Raw genomic sequence first — 21766 nt, 5'->3', positions numbered from 1 at the left:
AAGTAACACTAGCCTCATGAGAAAAATACTTCAGAAAAACTTTATGCTATTGACTGATTCGTATACTACTCAGATTCTATTGATAGGCACTAGCTTTATATCATCAGCTACATATGTACTATGATAAAACTCCTACAGGTCTTGCTACAGATTATAGAATGTGATCAATCTCATATATGCCGAGAGGCATGCTATATAATCATGTTATGACTATCCTTGAATAAATCAACCCTGGAATGCATTTATGACGTTATCATCAAATCAAATCGAATAAAAGAAAAGGAGCACGCTTGTTGAAATTTCCACCTCAATTTCCACCTCAAATAGGCATATTCAATGCAAATATCAAGAGAATGAAAATAAAAGATTATGTAAATATGAAATAATTTCAAATGCTTCACCAATGAACGTGACTCGTATGTAGATGCTTCACTGTCACGACTATTGCTGCTAATGGAAGATAACGGCTACAATAATTATTAGAGAGACTACCTTTCTAGTGAATCATGAGAGATGATAAAATATGTTCCAATATAGACTAACCATATCTATACATTGATCTGCTTATTGATCATCTTATATGCTTTATGAGCATATAAGAATGATAGCATTGTTGACAATAACTTACGTCATCCACAAGCTATTCTCTATATGTTACTACAATGTTTCGATGCCCACCATGCTTATTTCCCATGCACTATTTTACACGTCAATCTAGACGTCCATGCATGTCCAAGAATGTACACGACAAACTCTACTCTCCACATGTTACTACAATCTTTCCTGTGGCATGACCATCCATGCTCTTTGCCCACGCATCTGCTGCCTTTTCCAGGGGATATTTGGAATCTATAATTGTTTTCACTTTTCCCTCATTGACCAAGTTAACCATTAACGCCAAGTCATTGCTGTTTCCTGAAACTATCAATGGCACAATTTGCTGACTGGACAGAGTCAGTTTCTTTACAAAAGTAGTAGCCAATGACGTAAAAGTTGGGGTGATATCTATCACTTTGCCATTAGGACTAAGATTAGGTTGGAATGTTGACCATGGTATGTTGGAAGTACAATGAATCACAGCATCGTACATGCGCCCTGAAGGACTCTTTAAGGCTGCACCTTCCGGTGTTTTGTAGTCCAAGACCTCATTAGCTCCTAATTCCTTAACTAGGCTAACATTGCGGGCTCCACAAGTGGCAGTAACATGTGCTCTGCCAAGCTTTGCTATCTGTGTAAAATATCAACATAAAACCTCTCTAAATTCCACATAAAGTATGGTTTTCTCAAATTATATCTAATATGAAATATATGGTTATAAACTGTGGAACTAATGATATACCTGCACAGCATAATGTCCAACCCCTCCTGAAGCAGCTGTAATAAGTAGATTCATTTCCTTCCCACTTCCATCAAGCTTAACACCTGCAGAATCCCGGATTGCTTGCAATGCAGTCAAAGCAGCTGTAGGCAAGCCCGCACCATTTTCAGCAGAAACCCCTGGAGGTCTCTTCACAGTTGTCTTGATCGGTACAACAGCATATTCAGCAAGGCCACCTCCACTCTGCAATAGAACCACGGTAAAACCCCTCTGTGAATGCAATACATAACTTTTCAATAACACTTGAGACTACTGGAAGTATGTAAAAAGCGGCAGCGAACCCCATGTAAAGAAGATATAATGAACCCCAAATAAAGAAGATATAACAAGTTAAATAAGCAACTTCATTAAAAATGTTCTCAAAAATATAGATAAACCATTCTAGCAATTGTTACTGGGGAGCAAGATATATTGTACAGATAGAGATAAGATGATTCAAATAAAGGGGGAAAGAATAGGGGAATACATAATGTTCTCAAAATTAGAGAAAAACCATTTAAGCAATAGTTACTGTAGGGCAAGATTTCTAGTTCATAGAGATAGGATGATCAAACTAAAAAGGGAAAGAATAGGGGAATACATCATCTGCTCAAAATTAGTGAAAAACCATTCTAGCAATAGTTACATAGGGCAAGATATCTAATACAGATAGAGATAAGAAGTTTCAAGTAAAGAGAGAAAGAGTAAGGGAATACATACTTTCAATCTCTTATGCAGATACTGTAATGGAATAAATAGATAATTGAGAAAGCAAATTCCTACTTGGAGGTCACCTGTTCAAATCCAACGGGAATAAGGTAGGTACTCTTTGATATAAAACAGTCAAAGCACAGCACAGGAGGGTTTACTTGTTCTACAAACAAGGAGGTTATATACATCAATTTGGTGTTTGGCTAGGCTGTGAATTTAAGTTAGACTATTGTTATATTATTATTATTATTTTGTAAGCCTAATGGGTTAGCTCAAGTTGTTGAGTTCTGTGAATTAGAAGGAGGAGGTATTGGGTCAAGTCCTCAGGCTGGCTACCTCTGTAGATATCATTGGGCCTCACTCTATGGGGATCATTGGGCCTCACTCTATGTTCCCACTGAGTTAAATTGCCAAAACTGCAACCAGCCAATTTACCCTGGGTACCATCCTTGAAATGAACCTCAGAATGTATATTCCATTGAAAAAATTATTACTATATTGTAATAAAACTATTTAAATAATAATAATAACATGAAACACCAAAGGTTGCACCCACTTTGTGCCTCTTGACTAATCAGTAATCATTTGCAGTATGCACACCAAGTTCATTGTTAGCAATAATTCATTATTCAATCTTTTATATATATATCATAAGATGAAACACCAAAGGTTACACCTACTTTGTGCCTTCTATATATATATATATATAATAAGGCACCGTTTAATCCATTGGTACCGAGCCGGCTGTGGGCCAAATTCATGGTTTTCACACTGCTCTCGTGGGGTTTAATTGGATCTCTATCTGGGTATAACGTAGGGCTTAGGCACTCCTGTGCCTGTCAACCACTTCTCCGCCCTTCACTGTTGTCATGGAATCCTTCGTCTTGGCTGAGGCCAATCACTCCCACTATAATTCATCGTCCTCTTAGTTTCCATCCGTCCATATCAGATCAGACACCATCACAACTATCCCCAGCACCATCACACGCAATCGTCCTCATCAAATAATCATGATATATATATGTGTGTGTAGATAGAAGATAAAAAGGTCGTTGCAAGTTCATTTATATTGAGTTTTGGGATGAACATGTGATGCATAACATATAAACTGAAATTAAAGTGGGGTCCGTAAGAAAGAAGATGGGGCCAAAATGGTGATGAATTGCAGCCAGATATGAATTGTTGAGAGAAAGGCACTTTTTTGGTAACCATAGGGAAAGAACAAAAAGGATTGAGGAACAAAATTGACACAGTAATTAGATGATATAAAAAGATATTGGAAAACGAAATTATTAGAAAAAAATTAAAATACATTGCCTACACTTTATAATGAAAACGACTACAACGGAGGAGAAGTGTTGAAGATACGTAACGACCATAAGAAATGATTGACCAACTGACCTAAATGTTTGATCAGTTTAGGGCACAACCTTTAACCTATCAAAATTAGCAAACAAGCCCAAACTTGTCAAACACAAGTCATCAAAGAAATCAACATAGCACTTGTTATCTCAATAAAATCAGAATTGAAATACCTCAATACAATGGACAAGACAATAGAAAGGCTATCATGTGGGTTAATAAGATGAGAAAATTTTGCTATGAGTCCATCTATTGACAAATTGGAAAAGATATTAATGGCATCCTTACACTTCGAAGATAATTCTTGCAATTGGGTCACATGGTGGTCAAAGAAAACCACTGGTTTCTCGGTTATTTGGTCAATATTAATAGAAGATTGTTTTGAGAGATTTCAAGATGTCGAAGAAGATGGCATGTTTACCTAGTTCATCGAGCATATGCAATGAACCTATGCTATCAAGACCTCAAAACTTGGTTCAAACTAAAAGCGTGGCAAAGATGATCAAATGGAAGTTCCTTAGTCAACAAATGATAGCCTTTGAACCACCAAAGAAGACAAACAATCACAATGCATAAAGTCATTACAGCGATACTAAATATCACCATTCAATAAAGGGCAAGAAGGAAAACAAAACAATTGTAGTATATGTGGTAAAAAATGGATTCCAAGACATTGATAATGAAGAAAAACCGATAGACTACTTAAAAACAGTGCACAAGATGAAAGTAGAAAACCCAAACCTAGGTAACAAAATCATTATTGGGTATAATTCAAAATCTGACAATGAAAAAACAATGCTAAATATATTATTTGCATCAATATCAATGCCCAACAAAATAGGAATAAAAAGTGTCCCCAAAAAAACCATTACTCGAAAAGAAGAAACACAACAACCATCTAGAAACGATATTCCACCTCACCTAATGAATGTTTATAAGACTCAGGACCCAAGAAAAGAGAAGCAAACCAAAATTTCAGTTGCAACCATGAGAAACAAATTACAACCTAGGGACCCTAAAGCTCAAATGAATCATAAAAAATGGGAATGTAAAGATACTAGTATATTTTTGCAGCACTGATAACAATGTAGGCATCAATTTGTCTAAGCAATTAAACCCTTTTGTATAACCTTACAGTTACAATCGCTAATGGATAGAAAGTAAGAGGAGTAAGAAGATGTTGTAAAATTTCTATACATGTACAAGATTTGGAACTGCAAACAGGGTTCTACACTCCACCACTTGATGAGATGGATATGGATATGGTACTAGGCTGCAGGCATTGAATTGCTGATTCAGTTGGATATTTATACCACCAACCTCGAAGAACAAATCATGTAATTTTATTGGCAAGGGAAAAATTATAAATTATATGGTGTTGAAAGTTCATCTCACAATAAAAGTAATTCACAAGAAATAAGAAAGGGAAAGAAGCACAAATGAACACCCAACAATGACAGTGAGAAAATCAGAAAATCAACTCAAGACTTCTAAACTTAATGTAGGAAGATAAGATGTCCAACGAATGTCCAATAGGACTGAAGGATACAACCAGTACGAGTACAATGTGGTAGTGCAAACACAACTCCTAGGGAAGCCTCATAAAAAGCATATAACCGGATCATGTAGAACGCTAAGTGAATAAATCCAGGGTTGGAGGTCAATGATGTCAAATATTATACCAAGGAGCATCAACATTTCGTGCTAAACAACCAGAACAAAGAACTTCACAGTATGGTGCACACATTACAAAGGGACCTTGCCAGCAGTCAAATCAGGAACCAAGTCAAACCCTTGCAACCAAATAAAGATAATGCCTCCAAGAAAACATAATCAGCTGTGTAGATGCTCTGAAGACAGCATGCCTTAAGGGGTTTGTGATCGCCGATATAACACACATAATAATAATGAGTTAACACCAACGGTTACACCCCACCTCGTGAAGATTCAATGAATATTTATCCACCATCATGAGGCTCACGGTAAACCGTCATTCATATTCCGTCAAGCTTAATGCCTGCAGTACCTTGGATTCCCCTCTGTGAAAGCACTAAGTAACTTTTCAGTAACACCTAATACTACTGGTAGTATGTATAAAACAGCAGTGAACCCCATGTAAAAAAGAAGATATAAGAAATTAAGGGAAAAAAAAAACAACAACAACAACAACTCCATTCAAAATGTTCTCAAAAACTAGCGAAAACCCATCCTAGCATTAGTTACTGTAAGGCAGGCAAGATATCTAATACAGGCGGAGATAACATGCACCTAATACGGAGGGAAAGAATAGCGAAATACACACGTTCAAGATCTTAAGAAAATAGTAATTCAATAAATAAATAAGTGAGAAAACATATAACAAGTGGCATAAAGCCTGCAACGAAAAAGGGAAGAATGTCCAATAGGAAAAGCATTCACAAAAGGTCTTCCACAAGATAAACTCAGATGGGAACATTGGGTGGAATTTAAAGTATAATTATTAAAATCAGAAGCAAGGAGCATATTTACACAAGAATACCTGTAAATGAAAATAGCATGATAAGGAAACAGTAGCAGCTGCATCAACTGAATGCAAAAATTGGCTATAGAGGACATCTACTTCAAGGGGAAAACCATGAGAAAATAAGAATTGTCAAAAGATTTCAGGAGCAAGGAAGCATTCTTCAATATACATCAAGCAAAAATTCAAAGATCTCTTCTGAATAGACTAACGGAAACTTTCTTGATATACCAAGCCAATGCTATTCAGGGAAGTAAACAACAATAGATATTTATGATGACAGATAATGCCTCTAAGTTTTCCTATATTTCAAATACTTTATGTTCTATGATGACGAATCACAACATTCAATAAGAATAATATTTTAAGAGGATGCACAGATGGGAGTTCAAAGACCCAAGATCCAAAGCCAAAGCTCATCATATCTTCTATGCTTGCTCTCATCTTTTGGTTGCCATGTGCTTGTGACATATTTGCTCTTAGTGAGCTGATTGTTGATGAGCTACATATGACCTATTCATGAGTTGTTGAACAGACCTTGTGCCTTGAAAGGTCTAGGGTTCACCGTGGGTACCATCCTGGGAATGAGAGAAAGTGCCTGGGGGATCTCCCCAGGGATATTGTTGGGTTGTGTTATATTCTTTCCACATAGTTAATAGGGGGTTTGAAGGGCACCCGTAACCCCACTTTATGGGGTCCGGGGCAGCGCCCCAGAAAATTTTGGTTTTGGACCCTATGTTAGGTTGGGCGGATCCACCTATGGTTCTGTGCATGATTTTCGCACATGATTTTTGGACGTGATGGTTTTCGGTCCATAGTATTGGATGGATTTCGGTCCATGGTATTTGATGCTTCGGCATGTATAAATATGTATTGTAACATTGAAAGGAACATAATGAAAAATCACGCTGGTAGTCCCGGTTTTGGGATCCAGGGGAAAATCTCTGTGCATATGTGTTTTATGTGTTATGCTCTCGCATTGTTTATTTTCTTTGTTTAAGAATTTGTATGCAGGTAATTTCTGTACAGGGTTAAAACCTACAGTTGGTATCAGCGTTGTTTTGGCTTCAAGGGGACGCCTTTGTTGCTGAGGGGTTTTTTGCTCGGGCCTGTGGTAGACCCTGTTCAGTGAGAGATCTGCGAGATCGATTCTAGTGGTGAAAGAAGATGGGAGCAGTGGAACGATAGAGATTGAGAAGTTCAAAGGTCAGAGTTTTGAGTTGTGGAAACTCAAGATAGAGGATCTGTTGGTGGATAAAGATCAGTGGATCGCGGTAGATCCGGGTACTAAACCAACAGGAGTGACCGATGAAGAATGGAAGAAGTTGGATCGGAAGGCAAAGAGCACAATACGATTGTGTGTCTCAGATTCAGTATTGCTGAATGTATCAGGGGAAGCTACGGCGAAGGCTTTGTGGGACAAGTTAGGGACTTTGTACCAATCTAAGTCTCTGGTGAATAAATTGTTCCTGCGGAAAAAGCTGTATAACCTGAGGATGAAAGATGGAGACTCGGTGACAGAGCATCTGAATGCGTTTAATACTGTGGTAAGTCAGTTATCATCTGTTGAGATTAAAATTTCAGATGAAGATAAGTGCATCAGTTTGTTGTGTTCTCTACCAGATTCGTGGGATAGTCTGGTTATTGCAATAGGTAGCAATGCAACTGCTTTGCAGTTTGATGAAATAGTCTCAGCCTTGTTGACGGAGGAGATGAGACGAAAAAATATGGAGAGCCAGAATGGTGATGCCTTGTCTGTACGAGGACGGTCCCTGAACAGAAACAAAAATAAGTCATCGAGTGGGAGATCTAAATCTCCAGGAAAACCTACAAAGGTGGTGTGCTGGAAATGCGGAAAGGAAGGGCACTTCAGAAGGGATTGTAAATCTTAAGCTCCTGATAAAGGAAAGGGATCTGATGATGCTCCTTCTATAGAGGCGAAAACCACCTCAGATGAAGGTGGGGATGTGTACTTGGCTTCTTCAAGTACACATGTAGATCATGAGGCATGGTTGATTGACTCAGGTGCATCCTTTCACTTCACTCCCCATAGAGAGTGGTTCTGCGAGTATGAGAAATACGATGGTGGTGATGTCTTCTTAGGAGATGATAGGAAGGCTAGAATCATTGGTCACGGAAAAGTAAAGTTGAAGTTGCAAGGTGGAAGGGTTAGAACACTTCCGGGTGTTCTGCATATTCCTGCATTGGCCAGAAATCTGATTTCTGTAAGCAAGTTGGATGATGCAGGTGTAAAGACAGTGTTCGAGAAAGATACCTGCAAGATGGTTCGAGGAGCACTGATATTGATGCGGGGAGTTCGGATTGGAACTCTGTACAAGCTGCAAGGTAGCACTGTTGTTGATGGGTGCAATAGTTCTATGGTTCTTGAAAATGGAGTATAAAATCTAGTGGTCTCTGGAGAGAAGACCATGTTGTGGCATCAATGTTGGCATTATGTTTCTGGTATGGCTATATGTTACAGATGTTGTACTTGATGGCAACTCCCGTGGCAAGGCTCTCAATTTGTTGAAAATTAAGAAGTACACAGGAGATCAGTTCAGAAAGTGCGTACCCGCAGGTACACCATGCAGGGACCGCGGCCAGATACGCAGGTTAGCCGTTCAAGAGGTGCGTACCCCCAGTGCACACATTTCAAGGCAAAGAAATTCACATGTGGGGTTTTCTTATGTTTTACTCTTGGTATTTAGCCGACGGTATTGTGTTATTATGGTGTCGGCCTGTGGTATTGATCCATGATTTAAGGAAGAGCTTTCCTATATAAAGCAAAGGAGATCATTTGGCTTGAGCATGGTTTTGGTTGAATATCTTATGAGGGCTAGATCTGGTCTAGATCTAAACAAGGCGAATCTACTGATGGACCGAGATCTCTTCGGCGCATGTTCAAATCTGTAGATCTGACTATCTGGGTTATTTCTGAAGTCTTGAAATCATCTATGCCCGAAGGTACGCAGGTACAGTGAAAGAAAAGTGCGTACGTACGCAGGAACGAAGCGTTTCAGGTGCGCCGGTACGCAGGCACAGAAGGGGTGCAGGTGCGGAGGTACGCAGGCACAGAAGGGTTGAAGGTGCGGAGGTACGCAGGCACAGAAAGGCTACAGGTGCGTACATACGCAGGCACAGAAGGGTTGCAGGTGCGTACATACGCAGGCACAGAAGGATTGCAGGTGCGGGGATCCGCAGGCAGTTCAATGGACTCAGAGCGAGGTACGCAGGCTAGCAATTGAGCAGGGTGCGTACATAAGCAGGCTAGCAGTTGAGCAGGGTGCGTACTGTAAGCAGGCAAGCAATTTAGCAGGGTGAGTACAGTAAGCAGGCCAGCAGTTGAGCAGGGTGCTTACGTAAGCAGGCGAGCAGTTGAGCAGGGTGCTTACTTCTCTTAAAATCTTTGTTTATCATTGTTGTGTTCTGGGTTTGGTCCTATTATTGTTGATCTGATTACTACAGTTGACTGGGTGATTCTCTTATTCTTGATGATCATTTGATGCTTATGGATCCAGTTTGAAAATTTATGAAAAGTGGTCCTTGTAAGAAAAGAAGTAGGGGGTTGTAGCTCCCTTCCAGGAGAGACTGGAAAACGAGAGAGAGAGTTGTAGCTCTCTGCAGGTTGCAGCCTGCGTACTGGTAAAGGACTGCACCAGTACAAAACCATTGTAAAAGGAGTTTCTAATTTGAAAGAAGATAGAGACATATTGCAGCAGGTGGTTTTCACCCACATTGGGTTTCCACCTTACATCTTGTGTTCTTTGGTGTGACTATCTGTTTTCTTTTGTTCATGCTCATTATTTTATGGTACTGACATGCAAAAATAATTCAAAGAACAAATAAAGAAGATTTATTAAAAGAATTAGATAATACTGATTCACCCCCCCTCTCAGTATTATTTCCAACAATTGGTATCAGAGCAGGTCCTTCAGAGAAGCTTGATCGCTTGAAGGTAGATCGTTCATCATGAGCAACTACGAGAGAGAAGCATCAATCAGGCCACCGGTTTTTGATGGGACAAACTTCAATTATTGGAAGGTAAGAGTTACTGCCTATCTTCAATCTCTTGGTACAGAAGTTTGGGACAATGTAGAGACAGGCTACGCTTTTCCTTCAGCTACTCCTACAGATGCAGCCGAGAAAAAGAAGTATGAAACAAATGCGAAAGCAGTCAGTACTCTATTAGGATGTATATCTCAATCAGAATTCATGAAGGTAATGCACTATAAATCCGCAAAAGAGATATGGGACAAAATTGTCACGAGCTATGAAGGAGATGAACAGGTAAAGCGTGCTAAACTTCAAACTCTCAGAATTCAGTATGAGACTCTCAAAATGTATAATGATGAAAGTGTGGCTAACTATTTTCTTCGGGTAGATGAGGTTGTTAATTGTATGAAAAATTTGGGTGAAGAAATAAAAGAGGCTGTTGTGGTTGAAAAGGTTCTAAGATCATTGTCCCCCAAGTTTGAATCTAAAGTATCTGCAATAGAAGAAAAGGAAAATCTATGAATTCTTACTATGTCTCAGCTACATGGAATTCTAACTGCTTATGAAATGAGAAAGGGAGGTCCATCAGACAGAAGAGAAGCTGTTTTCAAGGCATCAGGCAAAGGAGATTATTATGAAGCGAGCCACGTCCCAGAAGAAGAGGAAGAAGAATCAAATTTTGTCAGAAATCTTCAAAGGGGTTTTGGAAGGTTCAGAGGTAAGTTACCTTTTAAATGCTTTGCTTGTGGAAGAGTAGGTCATTATGCTGCAAAATGTCCTTATAAGGATAAAGGAAAGGAACCTGCTAGATGGAACAAGAAACAGAATGCAAATAAGAAAAGCTACTACACTCATGAAGATAGTGATGGTCTATCAAACAGTGATGAAGATGAACAAGGTAATGAATATAAGTTGTTAATGGCATTTGAAGATGATGATTATATGGATGCTATAGATGTGGATAACCTTTATGATGAAATTACTAGACTCAAGAGATGTATAGAAAAAAGAACATGATCATTGATACTCTACAATTTCAAATTGATGAAAAGGAAAAACATCTTGAAAAATTAGAAGGTGAAATTGTTGGTCTTAGAAAAGAGATTGAGAAAACAAAAGCTATTAATCTCAAGTTTGTCAAAGGATCTGAAACTTTGGATGAGATTATCAATGTGCAGCGGTCTCCACTAAACAAGACAGGTCTGGGCTATAATGGAGAAACTTCTCAAGCATCCACCTCAAAAAGTTATCTTGATGCAGCAAGAAGAAATGAGCAAAAGCACAATGAAGATCATCAGGTAAAGCAGGGACGAATTACAAACAGAAACTATCAGGGGCAATCCATCTTAAGGGTGAACAAAAGCTACAACCAGCCACAGGTAAAATCTTCTCAATTTGGTTCAAGAATAGATGACAATAGAAATTACAATCAATTGGCTGGTAGATTCGATAACCGCAGAAGTTTCTTCAATGGACAATGCTTTTCTTGCCATAACTTTGGTCACAAAGCAGCTCAATGTGTTGCATATAAAACGATCATGACTAGGGAAGCTCAAAAACAAAGAAGTATGACGGGGATTACAAAAAGGACCTATAACAACTTTTCGGTTCTTGAAAATGAAGTTGAATGTTCTATTTGCAATAACTTTGGTCATGAAGACTCTGAATGCAGGAGCAGGTTTCAGCAGAAAAAGGAACAAGCCTCAAGCACCAAAACATGGAGAATAAAGGAACCTCAAACAGAAAGATGTGGGATAGCATTTTATGCAGAAGGACAGGAAAATCTATGGTACATTGACAGTGGATGTTCGAAGCATATGACAGGTGATAAAGAAAAACTTGAGTCTTATTCTACTCTAGAAAAGGGAAAGAAAGTCTCTTTTGGAAATGATACTCCTGCAACTATAAAAGGAAAAGGCATTGCTCAGTTAAAAGAAAAGGTCAAGGCTGGAAATGTTTTGTATGTTGATGGATTGAAGCATAATCTTCTAAGTGTCAGCCAGATGTGTGATCAAAGAACCGAGGTTATATTCAGATCAAATGGATGTCTTGTTCGTGATCTTGATACAGGTAAAACAGTGATCAAAGGCAAAAGAACTCCAAATAATCTGTACATATTTGAAGAAGGACAACAACAATGCTATCTGAGCAAGGATGATGAGCACTGGTTATGGCATCGGAGGTTGGGACATCTAAGCTTTTCACAAATAAGGAAAGCATGCAAATATCAGGCAGTTCGCGATCTTCCAGATATCAAAATTCCTGACAACACCATATGCAAATCATGTCAGTTTGGAAAACAAACCAGAACTAACTTTCCAGAGAAAGAAGGATCAGCTAGCATGCCTCTTGAGCTAGTACATACAGATACATGCGGTCCTTTCAGGAAAAGAACACCTCGAGGAGAAGAATACTTGATATTATTCATTGACGATTTCTCCAGGTTTGTCTGGTTAGGACTTATGAAGCACAAAGATGAAGCATTCGAAAAATTCAAATCCTTCAAAGCCTTGGTTGAAAATGAATCAGGTCACAAAATTAAGTGCCTCAGATCCGACAGAGGTGGGGAATTTACTTCAAATGAATTTTTCGATTTCTGTGAAGAACATGGGATAAGAAGAGAATTCTCTACAGCAAGAACTCCTCAGCAAAATGGAGTTGTGGAAAGAATGAACAGAACAGTCCAACAAATGGCTCGTGCTATGCTTGATGAGTCAGGAACTCCCGCAACTTTCTGGGGTGAAGCTGCACATGCTGCAGTTGTTATTCTCAACAAAACAAATGTCCGGGTGAACAGCACTCAAACTCCTCATGAGCTCTGGAGTGGTAGGACTCCTTCAGTAAAGCACTTCAAAATCTTTGGGAGCAAATGCTATATCAAGAATACTGATGAGCAGCTTGGCAAACTTGAACCTAGAGCAGATGAAGGCATTCTTCTTGGTTACTCTCCACATAGCAAAGCATACAAATGCTACAATAAAAGACTTGGCAGAATTGTTGACAGCATTGATGTAGTGGTTGATGAGAAGGGATACATTCCTAGGCAAGTACATCATGAAGACATCGAAGAAGATGAAGGCTACCCCCAACGACAGAATGATGAAGAAGAAGAACCTCAAGAAGAACCAGAGGAGAAAACAAGAATAGAAGAAAAGACTCCATCCAGATATGTTCAGAAGAACCATCCAGAATCTCAGATTATGGGGCAGAAAGAAGCAGGTGTACAAACAAGAAGAACAGTTGCAGAAGCTTCAAGCTATTTGGCATTACTCTCCTCTACTGAACCACAAAATGTGAAAGAGGCATGCAAAGATGAATGTTGGGTGAAAGCAATGGATGAAGAACTTGAGCAAATGAAAAGAACAACACTTGGGAGCTGGTTCCTAGACCAAAAGATAAGAATGTTATCGGGACAAAATGGGTCTTCAAAAACAAATTGAATGAAAATGGAGAAGTAATTAGAAACAAAGCCAGACTTGTTTGTAAAGGGTATGCGCAGCAAGAAGGAATAGACTTTGAAGAAACCTTTGCTCCTGTTGCAAGACTTGAGGCCATCCGAATGTTCCTTGCTCTCTCAAGTTTTCAAAACTTCAAAGTATTTCAAATGGACGTGAAATCAGCCTTTCTGAATGGAGACTTGGAAGAAGAAGTGTACATTGAACAGCCAGATGGGTTCATTCTTGGAAATGATCCAAATCTTGTATGCAGATTGAAAAAGGCTCTCTATGGTCTCAAACAAGCTCCAAGGGCTTGGTACTACCGTTTGGACAAATATCTTCATCAACAAGGCTTTTCAAAAGGATCGGCAGATAGCAATCTTTATATAAAAGTTGAAAATGACAAATTGCTAATACTTGTTGTGTATGTAGATGACATTATTTTTGGGAGCAATGAAGAAGCTATGAGTCAAAACTTTGCCTTGGTCATGCAGAAAGAATTTGAAATGTCCTTGCTAGGAGAACTGACATATTTCCTTGGTTTGCAAATCCAACAAAAAGAAGGAGGAATCTTTTTATCTCAAACCAAGTATCTCAAACAGATTTTGAAGAAATATGGTATGGAAGATGCAAAACCAGTATGTACACCCATGGTCACAGGATGTAGCCTCAGTGCAAATGATGAATCTGCAGCAGTACATCAACCAACTTACAGATCTATGATTGGAAGTTTACTTTATTTGACAGGTACCCGACCGGACATCATGCATGCAGTTGGAATAGTTGGAAGATTTCAGGCAAATCCGAAGGAGACTCATCTTCAGGCAGTGAAGAGAATTTTCAAATACCTTCAAGGGACTCAAAATTATGGCTTATGGTATCCCAGAGATACAGATCTCACACTTCATGCTTATACAGATGCAGATTGGGCCGGAAGCGTGGATGATAGGAAAAGCACAAGTGGTGGTGCGTTCTTTATGGGTTCCAGACTGGTATCTTGGTTCAGCAAGAAACAGAGTTCGATTGCCTTGTCTACAGCTGAAGCAGAATATGTTGCTGCTGCATCTTGTTGCACTCAACTTCTTTGGATGATGCAGACTTTGCAGGATTTTCAAATCACTTGTACACCACCTATCCCCATTCTATGTGATAACACAAGTGCGATCAGCATCTCAAAGAATCCTGTCATGCATTCAAAAACCAAGCACATACCAATCAAGTATCATTTTCTTCGGGAACAAGTGCTTGAACAGAAGGTCAAGTTGGAGTATGTTCCTTCTAAGGAACAAGTTGCTGATATACTCACCAAACCATTGCCCAGGGACACTTTTGAATACCTCAGGCAAAAGCTGGGGGTTGTTGATGCATCATCTTATTGTTGAAACTCTTCTGATTGATGGTTGTACGCATGGTATATGCGTACATGTGCTGGGTGGCTGATTGGTTGAAGATTGATGGCACAGGTTCAGGGGGAGCATATAATGCATTGTTGGCATTATGGAGGATGTTCAGAAGGAGATCTTGGAAGTAGCTGCAATATGTCTCTATCTCTTTCATGGTGGATTATGGTTCTTTGTTGCAGATCTGGTTCATATTCAGGGGGAGCATGTTCTTAGGGGGAGCATATCCCTTTGCCCTTGATGTCAAAGGGGGAGAATGAAGTTGAAGTTTGTGAGGTTGCCATCAAGTCCAAAGGGGGAGATTGTTGGCATTATGTTTCTGGTATGGCTATATGTTACAGATGTTGTACTTGATGGCAACTCCCGTGGCAAGGCTCTCAATTTGTTGAAAATTAAGAAGTACGCAGGAGATCAGTTCAGAAGGTGCGTACCCGCAGGTACACCATGCAGGGACCGCGGCCAGATACGCAGGTCAGCCGTTCAGGAGGTGCGTACCCCCAGTGCACACATTTCAAGGCAAAGAAATTCACATGTGGGGTTTTCTTATGTTTTACTCTTGGTATTTAGCCGACGGTATTGTGTTATTATGGTGTCGGCCTGTGGTATTGATCCATGATTTAAGGAAGAGCTTTCCTATATAAAGCAAAGGAGATCATTTGGCTTGAGCATGTTTTTGGTTGAATATCTTATGAGGGCTAGATCTGGTCTAGATCTAAACAAGGCGAATCTACTGATGGACCGAGATCTCTTCGGCGCATGTTCAAATCTGTAGATCTGACTGTCTGGGTTATTTCTGAAGTCTTGAAATCATCTATGCCCGAAGGTACGCAGGTACAGTGAAAGAAAAGTGCGTACGTACGCAAGGACGAAGCGTTTCAGGTGCGCCGGTACGCAGGCACAGAAGGGGTGCAGGTGCGGAGGTACGCAGGCACAGAAGGGTTGAAGGTGCGGAGGTACGCAGGCACAGAAAGGCAGAGGTGCGTACATACGCAGGCACAGAAGGGTTGCAGGTGCGTACATACGCAGGCACAGAAGGATTGCAGGTGCGGGGGTCCGCAGGCAGTTCAATGGACTCAGAGCGAGGTACGCAGGCTAGCAGTTGAGCAGGGTGCGTACATAAGCAGGCTAGCAGTTGAGCAGGGTGCGTACTGTAAGCAGGCAAGCAATTTAGTAGGGTGAGTACAGTAAGCAGGCCAGCAGTTGAGCAGGGTGCTTACGTAAGCAGGCGAGCAGTTGAGCAGGGTGCTTACTTCTCTTAAAATCTTTGTTTATCATTGTTGTGTTCTGGGTTTGGTCCTATTATTGTTGATCTGGTTACTACAGTTGACTGGTTGATTCTCTTATTCTTGATGATCATTTGATGCTTATGGATCCAGTTTGAAAATTTATGAAAAGTGGTCCTTGTAAGAAAAGAAGTAGGGGGTTGTAGCTCCCTTCCAGGAGAGACTGGAAAACGAGAGAGAGAGTTGTAGCTCTCTGCAGGTTGCAGCCTGCGTACTGGTAAAGGACTGCACCTATACAAAACCATTGTAAAAGGAGTTTCTAATTTGAAAAAAGATAGAGACATATTGTAGCAGGTGGTTTTCACCCACATTGGGTTTCCACCTTACATCTTGTGTTCTTTGGTGTGACTATCTGTTTTCTTTTGTTCATGCTCATTATTTTATGGTACTGACATGCAAAAATAATTCAAAGAACAAATAAAGAAGATTTATTAAAAGAATTAGATAATACTAATTCACCCCCCCTCTCAGTATTATTTCCAACAATCAAAGGCTTGGACATATTGGAGAGAAGGGCCTTCGAATACTTCATGGTAAAGGTATGGTAGAAGGTATGAATAATAGCACTTTGGATTTTGATTTCTGTGAAAATTGTGTATATGGGAAGCAGAATCGGGTGAGCTTCCCCTCTGGTGGTAAGAGGACGAAACAGATATTAGAGCTTGTGCACAGTGATGTGTTTGGACCTGTGAAGGTTCCATCACTGGGTAAGTCTGTGTACTATGTATTATTTATAGATGACTTCTCAAGGAATACATGGATATATTTCCTTAAGAAGAAATATGAAGTCTTTGACAGATTTAAAGAATTTAAGGCTTTGGTGGAAAATCAGACAGAGAAGAAGATAAAGGTGATGAGGACAGATAATGGTGGAGAGTTTTGTAGCAAGGAATTTGAAGAATTCTGTAAGAAGTGTGGTATAGCACGGCAGAAGACTACTCCATATACACCTCAGCAAAATGGAGTCGCAGAAAGAATGAACAAGACATTGATGGAAAGGGCAAGAAGCATGCTCAGTGGTGCCAGGTTAGGACAGGAATTCTGGGCAGAGGCGGTGGATACTGCATGTTACCTGGTCAACAGGTCACCTTCATCAGCGTTGGAGGATAAGACTCCACAAGAAGTATGGACTGGTAAGAAACCCTCTCTTTCACATTTGAGGGTCTTTGGATGTGATGCATATGTACATGTTCCAAAGGAGAAACGAACCAAGTTGGATATTAAATCTGAAAAGTGCATCTTTATTGGGTATAAAGATGGTTTAAAGGGTTATAAGCTTTGGAACCCAGTCACACGGAAGGTTGTGTACAGTCGAGATGTGGTGTTCAGAGAGGTGAAAGATGTTATTAAACATGAAGTCCAACCAAAGGAACCTGTGAAGATAGAGTTTGAACTAAAGGAGGAAGAATCAGACTCTGTAGCAGAGGAGGAATCAAAAGATGAAGAGCCACAAACTCCGGCTGTGAGAAAATCAGTTCGAGAAAGAAGGCAGCCAGAAAGGTATAGTCCATCTGCTTTCTGTTCAAATTTTGTTTTGTCTGTTACTGATGTTGATCCCAGAACTGTGAAGGAAGCAGTGGATTCAGAGGATGGAAAACTCTGGAAAGAGGCCATGGTTGATGAAATGGCATCCTTGCACAAAAATGAAGCTTGGGATCTGGTGGAGTTGCCCGCTGGAAGGAAACCCATTGGCAGCAAATGGGTGTTCAAAAAGAAGACAAATGCAGAAGGAAAGGTGGAGAAATACAAAGCTCGGTTGGTAGCAAAAGGTTATTCCCAGGTGCCGAGAATTGATTTTGGTGATATTTTTTCTCCTGTTGCCAAGGTAACTTCTATTAGATTACTTTTATCTGTCGCTGCTGCTTTTGATTTTGAGGTAGAACAGATGGATGTGAAGACAGCATTTCTTCACGGGGATTTGGAAGAGGAAATCTACATGAAGCAACCTGAAGGCTTTGTGGTGAAGGGTAAGAAAGAACTGGTATGCAAGTTAAAGAAGTCTCTGTATGGGTTAAAACAGTCACCAAGGATGTGGTATCAGAAATTTGATACATTTATACGGGGACTTGGCGTCACCAGAAGCAAAGCAGATCATTGTGTGTATTTTAAATTAATTGGTGACCGTGTTATTTATCTGGTCTTATATGTGGATGATATGTTGCTGGTTGGAAATGACAAAGAAATTATCCAAGATTTGAAGACCCAATTGTCCTCCAAATTCGACATGAAAGATCTTGGTGCTGCAAACTATATTTTGGGCATGGAAATTAAAAGAGATCGGGCAAAGAGGAAGCTCTGGTTAAACCAGAGGAAGTATGTCGAGACAATACTGCAGAGGTTTAATATGCAGGATAGTAAACCAATGAAGGTTCCTATTCCTGTAGGTGTGAGGTTATCTGCTGAACAGTGTCCCAAGATACAAGAAGAGGAAGAGAACATGTCCCGTGTTCCATATGCAAGTGCAGTGGGTAGCCTGATGTATGCAATGGTCTGTACTAGACTAGACATTGCACATGCAGTGGGAGTATTGAGTAGATTTATGTCAAAACCTGGGAAGGAGCACTGGACAGCAGTGAAGCGGGTTTTCAAGTATTTGCGTGGCACTAGTGATTATGGTTTGTGCTACCAAGGAAGACCAGGATTGGACAAAGTGTTGGATATTCATAGCTTTGTTGAAGCAGACTGGGTTGGAGATCTGGATCAGAGAAGATCTACAAGTGGGTATGTGTTTAACCTATTTGGAGGTGCAGTCAGTTGGATGAGTAAGAAACAATCTGTAGTGGCACTATCAACTACAGAGGCAAAATACATGGCAGCCACTCATGCAAGCAAGGAAGCGGTTTGGTTGCAGAGATTGTGTTCAAGTATGGGGTTAGTACAGGGAGCTATAAGAATAGACTGTGACAGCCAAAGTGCAATTTTCTTGGCAAAGAACCCTGCTTATCATTCAAAGACAAAGCACATTGATATTCAGTATCACTTTGTGAGAGATATGATAGAAGACAGAAAGGTGTTGCTGGTAAAGGTGGACACTTTGAAGAATACTGCAGATACATTGACAAAATCTGTGAGCTCTGAGAATTTCTCTTGGTGTAGAGAAGCAATGGGCATCTCAGGGCTGGAAAAATGACTAAGCTCTCCTGTGGCCCCCTGTGGAAAGAAAACAAGTGGGATATTATTGGGTTGTGTTATATTCTTTCCACATAGTTAATAGGGGGTTTGAAGGGCACCCGTAACCCCACTTTATGGGGTCCGGGGCAGCGCCCCAGAAAATTTTGGTTTTGGACCCTATGTTAGGTTGGGCGGACCCACCTATGGTTCTGTGCATGATTTTCGCACATGATTTTTGGACGCGATGGTTTTCGGTCCATGGTATTGGACACGATGGATTTCGGTCCATGGTATTGGATGCTTCGGCATGTATAAATATGTATTGTAACATTGAAAGGAACATAATGAAAAATCAAGCTGGTAGTCCCGGTTTTGGGATCCAGGGGAAAATCTCTGTGCATATGTGTTTTATGTGTTATGCTCTCGCATTGTTTATTTTCTTTGTTTAAGAATTCGTATGCAGGTAATTTTTGTACAGGGTTAAAACCTACAGATATGACACTGGATAAAAAATAGAAAACAACATAGATCTCCTCTGAATAGACTACCAAAAAATTTTCTTGATACAGCCAACCAATGATATTCAAGGCAGTAAGTAACTGCAGATAGTCAAGGTAGTGGACAGTTATCAAAGCCCGATAAAATAGGCCCACATGTATATCAGGGCAAACAGAAAGGAGAGAACGATATTTCTGAGTTTAGGCTTCTGCTATGCGAATAATTAAATGAAAGAGAACAATATATTGTGTGGGAATTTAGGCAATCAGGAAAACCATCCTTATTATTGTATTTGAAGGTCACGATATTAAAAATGCGCCCCACCCCACACATTCTCAGCCGGAAGCATTTCTAAGCAGAAACTCGTAGAAAATCCACAGACAGTCTACAAAGGTTTCCCAGAAATTTCCTGTGCCTGGGATAGTTTTGAACAGAAAGAGGGTTTCTAGCACCCAAAAAACAATTCTTTTGTTATTTTTTCGGAAGTGGTAGGAGATGGCTCCTACTATTACAAAGGCTATAGCACAAATAATAAAACATAGAAAATACAATGAAAACTCAAAAAATAAAAAGAAAAAATAGTGAAAATTTTGTTTACAAAAAGAGAGCAGAATGTTTTAACTGTTTACATCTATCAATATTTCAAATTTTATGTAAATAAATTAATGTAAAAACTTTCCCTATTTCCTAAAATTTTGAAAGCAGCATTTGCAATACCATACCCCTGTTTCAGAAACAGCAACAGTTTCCTCTTTACAAGTGACAGGAATAAACGTAATTCAGTACATGCTAGTAACAAAGAAGCTATGCATTTATAGCAAACATAGAACTGTATAATACATAAAAAGTTTCCCCATTTCTTAAAATTCTGAAAGTGGCATTTGCAATACCATACCCTGTTTCCAAAATGGAAACAGTTTCCTCTTTACAAGTGACAGGATCAGACGTAATTTTGTACGTACTACAAAGAAAGAAGCAATGCATTGATAGCAAACGAAAACCTGTATACTCTATAAAGATGCACTTGGTAAGCCAGAGTAGAACTTCATAAAAATTAAATTCAGACAAATCAGCTGAGAGATAGTTGCAAATGACAATCAGTTACAAGCTGAACACCACAATGAATTATGAAACTAATCTACTGACAAAATAATCCAGTTATTTGGAAGGATCAGGAATCACCTATGACAAGCTAGAAAATGACAAATTTCAACAAGGGCCCAGAAGAAAAAACGCTAGAAGAAGGTATGGTAAAACGATAAAGAGCAAACATTTTCAAGATTATAAAGTGAAAACTATGCAGAAAAAAAGGGCATCTGAGAAAGGTGCACCTAAACAGAGGCATTACTAAATGCAGTGAAAAGGTTTGCTAGTTACGTTTGATAGTCTATTCAAGTATAAAGCATTTCAAATGATTTCAGTCTTAAGGTGGATGCACCAATCTACTAACAAAAGTCTTTCTTAGACACCCACATGATAATAAAGAAAACTATGCAATACATCCATAAGATGAAGGTTTATAGAAGATAATTATGACTACTTACTCTTAGGCTGAGCCTGCTCACAATTTTGTCACCTGTTGTAAAATCATTGACCCCAGGTCCCACTGACACAACCTCACCAGCAATATCCACCGCTGTTATAACACAATTGAAAAGATGAAAACATTGTAAAAGTTATGATGACAAGCTCTCTGTATCTCGCTTTTTTCTTTGAGCACACACATTAGTTTCAAAACAACAGGGCTGTAATTAAATGAAATTACTTAAATTTAAAAAAAAAAAGGCAAAAGAAATAGAGAAAAGATACATATCCTAATGCAAAGGAGATTGTCCAATTTGAAGCTCCAACTACCACTAGACATTCTGTCACAGGATGTAATGACATGGGCATCATAGGAGCACCACAATATGGATTTTGAGAAGCACTCCCTGACCTGGTTGGGAAAATATAGTTTAGAAGAGACAATACAGTCAACCAACAATCTTTTTTTTTCTTGGTTAAGTTTTTGTTGATCTCCTTTCCAATTAGGGACAAGAGTCAACCTCCTAGGGAATTTTTTCAATTCCCTCTATTATTTTATAGAGGTGGGCTCCTCTTTCACACAGATTTTA

At 39.5% G+C, this 21766-nt stretch overlaps 1 protein-coding gene across 1 annotated transcript in view; it reads right to left on the bottom strand.

The window, feature by feature from the left end:
* Positions 1–351: 351 nt before the first annotated feature.
* Positions 352–21766, bottom strand: part of LOC149242919 (chloroplast envelope quinone oxidoreductase homolog) — a 101626-nt gene continuing 80211 nt past the window's right edge. Inside the window, exons 3-5 of the mRNA XM_089374386.1 lie at positions 21197–21288; positions 1340–1561; positions 352–1228 (exon numbers count right to left, since the gene is read on the bottom strand). Coding sequence (XP_089230512.1) covers positions 755–1228; positions 1340–1561; positions 21197–21288 — 788 coding nt within the window. The 3' untranslated portion in view covers positions 352–754. The remainder of the gene's footprint in view (positions 1229–1339; positions 1562–21196; positions 21289–21766) is intronic.

The sequence above is a fragment of the Pinus tabuliformis genome, chromosome 8 (genome assembly GCF_031772625.1).
Source record: "Pinus tabuliformis cultivar Carrire ecotype Pingquan chromosome 8, CPIR1, whole genome shotgun sequence".
Classification (NCBI taxonomy): Eukaryota; Viridiplantae; Streptophyta; class Pinopsida; order Pinales; family Pinaceae; genus Pinus; species Pinus tabuliformis.
This window is presented reverse-complemented; position numbering and strand designations above follow the sequence as displayed.